The sequence below is a fragment of the Maniola jurtina genome, chromosome 7, assembly GCF_905333055.1.
Source record: "Maniola jurtina chromosome 7, ilManJurt1.1, whole genome shotgun sequence".
Taxonomy (NCBI): domain Eukaryota; kingdom Metazoa; phylum Arthropoda; class Insecta; order Lepidoptera; family Nymphalidae; genus Maniola; species Maniola jurtina.
Window position 1 is genome coordinate 5368650 of NC_060035.1, and position 3843 is coordinate 5372492.

General features: G+C 33.9%; 1 protein-coding gene across 1 annotated transcript; it reads left to right on the forward strand.

Annotated features, from left to right (window-relative positions):
* The first annotated feature begins 588 nt into the window (after positions 1–588).
* Positions 589–3551, forward strand: LOC123866936 (formylglycine-generating enzyme). Its single transcript, XM_045908724.1, has 4 exons — positions 589–1168; positions 1566–1737; positions 2715–2874; positions 3198–3551. Exons 1-4 carry the CDS (start codon positions 631–633, stop codon positions 3336–3338), a joined length of 1011 nt encoding a protein of 336 aa, XP_045764680.1. The 5' UTR covers positions 589–630; the 3' UTR covers positions 3339–3551.
* Positions 3552–3843: the final 292 nt, after the last annotated feature.

The following is a 3843-nucleotide window of genomic DNA, read 5'->3' on the forward strand; positions in this document are numbered from 1 at the left end:
GCAACTTGGAATAAACTTATTTGGACTGATTAGCGAAAGTAGAGACCGGAAAAGTGCATCAAATTCAAAAAAATCAGTATGGTAGCCCCAAAACTAGTATAATGCATTCATTTATTGGTCAAGTAACTCATACTTGAGCCATTTTATATCAGATGAAAGATTATTATTTTATTCGCAATCCAATCGTATTAGGTTACCTTATCAAAAAGTTTTTTTGAATCCATATTTGCCTAAATTTAAGATTTGTGTTTCTGTTTTTCCATTTCTAATAGGCACTAATACTAACGGTCGGTTTGGGAATAAAATAATCTTTCATTTGATTTTCAAAAAAAAAAAAATCGCTGCTACTATATCAATGTTACCCGTCTCTACTGTACGACTATGTCGTGACACTTTACAAGATGGTGGCGTTAGTTCCAATTTAAGCCACGCGCCAAAAGATCCTTGTCGCACTGTAAAAGTGACGTGTGACGTTGTCATTTACAGCTGTTCACCTGTCACCACCTGTTCACTGTTCTGTTGTCAATGGTTGTTTGTTGTTTATATTTTTTAAATTGTTCGCGACTTGATTTTGATATGAACTAAAGCGGTTTTGTACTTTAAATAAAAAAAATATTTTCTAATATAATAATGTTGTTGAAAGGCTTTTTATTAAGTTTATTATACATCAAATCAATTCACAACTTAAAAAGTGGATGTGGTTGTACAAGCAATCGAGAGAAATCGGAATATTTTGGCACAGAGACTCAAATAAATAATGCAATACAAAATGAGCATTGCCCCATTGAAAATCAATATGTTGATTCCATTGATATCAATTCTAAGAAACACTCTGAAATGATACATATACCTGCAGGTGCATACCAATTTGGTACCGATGATGTAGTAATTGAAGACGATAAAGAAGGTCCAAAAAAATTAGTAAAACTAAAAAGTTTTTACTTAGATAAATACGAAGTTTCTAACAGGGATTTTAGTATTTTTACTGAATCTACTGACTATAAGACTGAAGCCGAGACATTTGGTGATAGTTTTGTGTTCACACTTTTCCTCAATGGCACATTTAAGGAAAAGCTTAAAGATTTTCGTGTGATGCAGGCGCCTTGGTGGTACAAAGTGGATGGCAGTAACTGGAGACATCCTTATGGACCTGATTCTAATATATCAGGTATAAACTTGTTGATAACCAATTAAAGTATTATTGTAGTTTACTGCTAAATTAAAAGTAATATTAATACATGGCATAGCTTATATTTACAAAAGTAACCCTAACTGTTAAGTTTTTCTAACATCTGGTTGGATTTCAAAGAAATTTCTTCATAGAATTCTAGTTTAGGCACATAATTAACATTTCATCACATAATTAACATTAATAGCACACTTTTTTTGAGATTACAAACTTTCGGTCGGAGATAATTTAAACAACATAATAATACATTACTTCCGAGGTACCAAACCCTCGGTTCGCTAATGTGAGTCACACTATGCTGGGTATTTTTACTAATTTAATATTATTTTGTAAAATAGTGCTTATATCTTAATTGAAGTACAACCATTTCCTTTAGACTTGATGGACCACCCAGTAATACATGTGTCTTGGAATGATGCTATTGCTTACTGCAAATGGAGAGATGCACGGTTACCTACAGAAGCAGAATGGGAGGCTGCATGCAGAGGAGGGAACCATAATTTTACATACCCATGGGGTGATAAATTGTACCCTAACAAAAAGCATATGTGAGTATGAAATGTATTGTTACTAGTCTGAATAGACACTAATAGCTTCACATAGGTTGCGTAAGCGTAGACGTAGCGTGTACCATTGCGTTGTAATGTATGGAACTGTATGAAACATGGCACACCACCTGCGTAAAGCGTGAACGTCTGTGTAACCCGGTGTGTTAGGGTTTTACGCACGCGTCACATGCTGCATAAGCAATTGGTGTGAATCAGCCTTTATTTGAAGTCTATTTTGCTTCCTTTTTTTTATTAATATTATGTAAGACAAAACACTGTTTTAAAACCTACTTATCTGATATTTGGGCCCACATTTTAGTACAAGAAATGTCTATACCCCTATCTGTGTATCCTAACTTAATTCCACAGATAGGATATAACTTTGTATCACAAAAACCTTGATGGAAAACCACAATTATGAGAAAGAAACAATATGTCAATTTAAAAGTGAGGAGACATCTTTTAGGCAGGCATTTTCTATTTCAGCAAACAGAGATTGTGGCCAATTAATTGCTAACACAGAAAAAGTAGACTCATAAAATATGGCAAATGCATATCTATGGCTTTTCATTTGGGCATTACATTTTAGCAATTACATTACATTTTATTTGAGCTATGGAGAGGGCTATGTTACGAGTTTCCCTGAGGGATAAGATCCGAAATGAGATCAGCAGGAGAACCAAGTCACTGACATAGCCCAAACTATTAGCAAGCAGAAGTGGCAGTGGACAGGCCATGCCTGTCGTAGAGGCGATGGCCGTTGGAGCCGGAAAGCCCATGAGTGGAGACCGCGTTTAACCAAGCTTAGTGTAGGACGCCCTCCAGCACGATGGACCGACGATATAAAGCGGCTGGCGGGAAGTGGCTGGATGAGGAAAGCTGAGGACCGGGTGTGGTGGCGCTCTATAGGGAAGGCCTATATCCAACAGTGGACGTCCACAGGCTGATGATGAGGATGATTTTTTATTTGATTTTAGGTCAAACATATGGCAAGGTACATTTCCAAATCACAATTCAATGAAGGACGGCTACATTGGCACTAATCCAGTGCACCTGTTCCCTCAAAATGATTTTGGCCTCTACAATATGGCTGGCAACGTATGGGAGTGGACACAAGATTCCTGGTCTGATGTCAATGTAAGGAGTTGAAAATTATTGTCTACAAATAAATTTTTTAGCCAATCAAGTCTTGTATTAGTTTTTGTGAAACCATTTCTTATTTTAGCATTTAATTATTTTAAATTATTAATTTCTTATTTAATGTCAATTTTCTATTAGTGTTAAAAATATTCTTATTGTAAATTTCATATTGATCATTAATTATTGCTATTGTTATAATAATAAAATATTAATAGTGGTATCAATAATTAAGTATGTATAATGTTTAAAAAAAAATCTTTTCTGATTTGTAAGTTGTGGAATGTTTTTAGAATTACTAACTACTCAATATATATTTCCAGATCAAAGAAAAAGTGAAGAAGGGTGGATCATACCTGTGTCACCGTTCATACTGCTACCGGTACCGATGCTCGGCTAGATCACACAACACAGATGATAGTTCTGCTGGTAATTTAGGTTTCCGTTGTGCTAGAACTGCCTGAGATCTCTGTCCATAGTCTTTAATAAACACTTTTATACGAATTTCTATATACTTTAGTACTTAATTGTTATATTTTTTTTATAAGTAAATATAAAAACTCTGTAATTTGTAAAAATAATATTCAATTTTGTAAGTTATTGCTGAATGCTGTTTGTAGATTTTTTATTGTTTCTAGTCTTCCATGTTTATAAATAAACGTATGTGTTTTATATGTAAAAAGGGTTATTTTTATTAGCAACCTTAATGTTTGAATAAATAAATTCAGGCAGAATGTTTTGTATAAGGGATTGCATAGGCAATAATATTATCTTAGTGGTACCTATGATCATCATATCAAGTTCAACTTCTATATCTTTCATGTGTAGGAATTTCACAAATAAGTCAGTTACTGAAGAATGGTTCTGCCTTAGCTATTTCCTGGACTTAAATCCTTGGAAGAAAATTCTGAGAATAAAATATATTACAAGGTAGAAAAGGTGATCAACAAAAACTAAATAACAGTTTAA

Bases quoted from the DNA above. Each gene is read 5' to 3' on its own strand.
- LOC123866936 (XM_045908724.1), top strand. From the start codon at position 631: ATGTTGTTGAAAGGCTTTTTATTAAGTTTATTATACATCAAATCAATT. The intron at 1,738-2,714 runs GTGAGTATGAAA...ATTTGATTTTAG, and splicing joins TACCCTAACAAAAAGCATAT to GTCAAACATATGGCAAGGTA. The intron at 2,875-3,197 runs GTAAGGAGTTGA...ATATATTTCCAG, and splicing joins ATTCCTGGTCTGATGTCAAT to ATCAAAGAAAAAGTGAAGAA.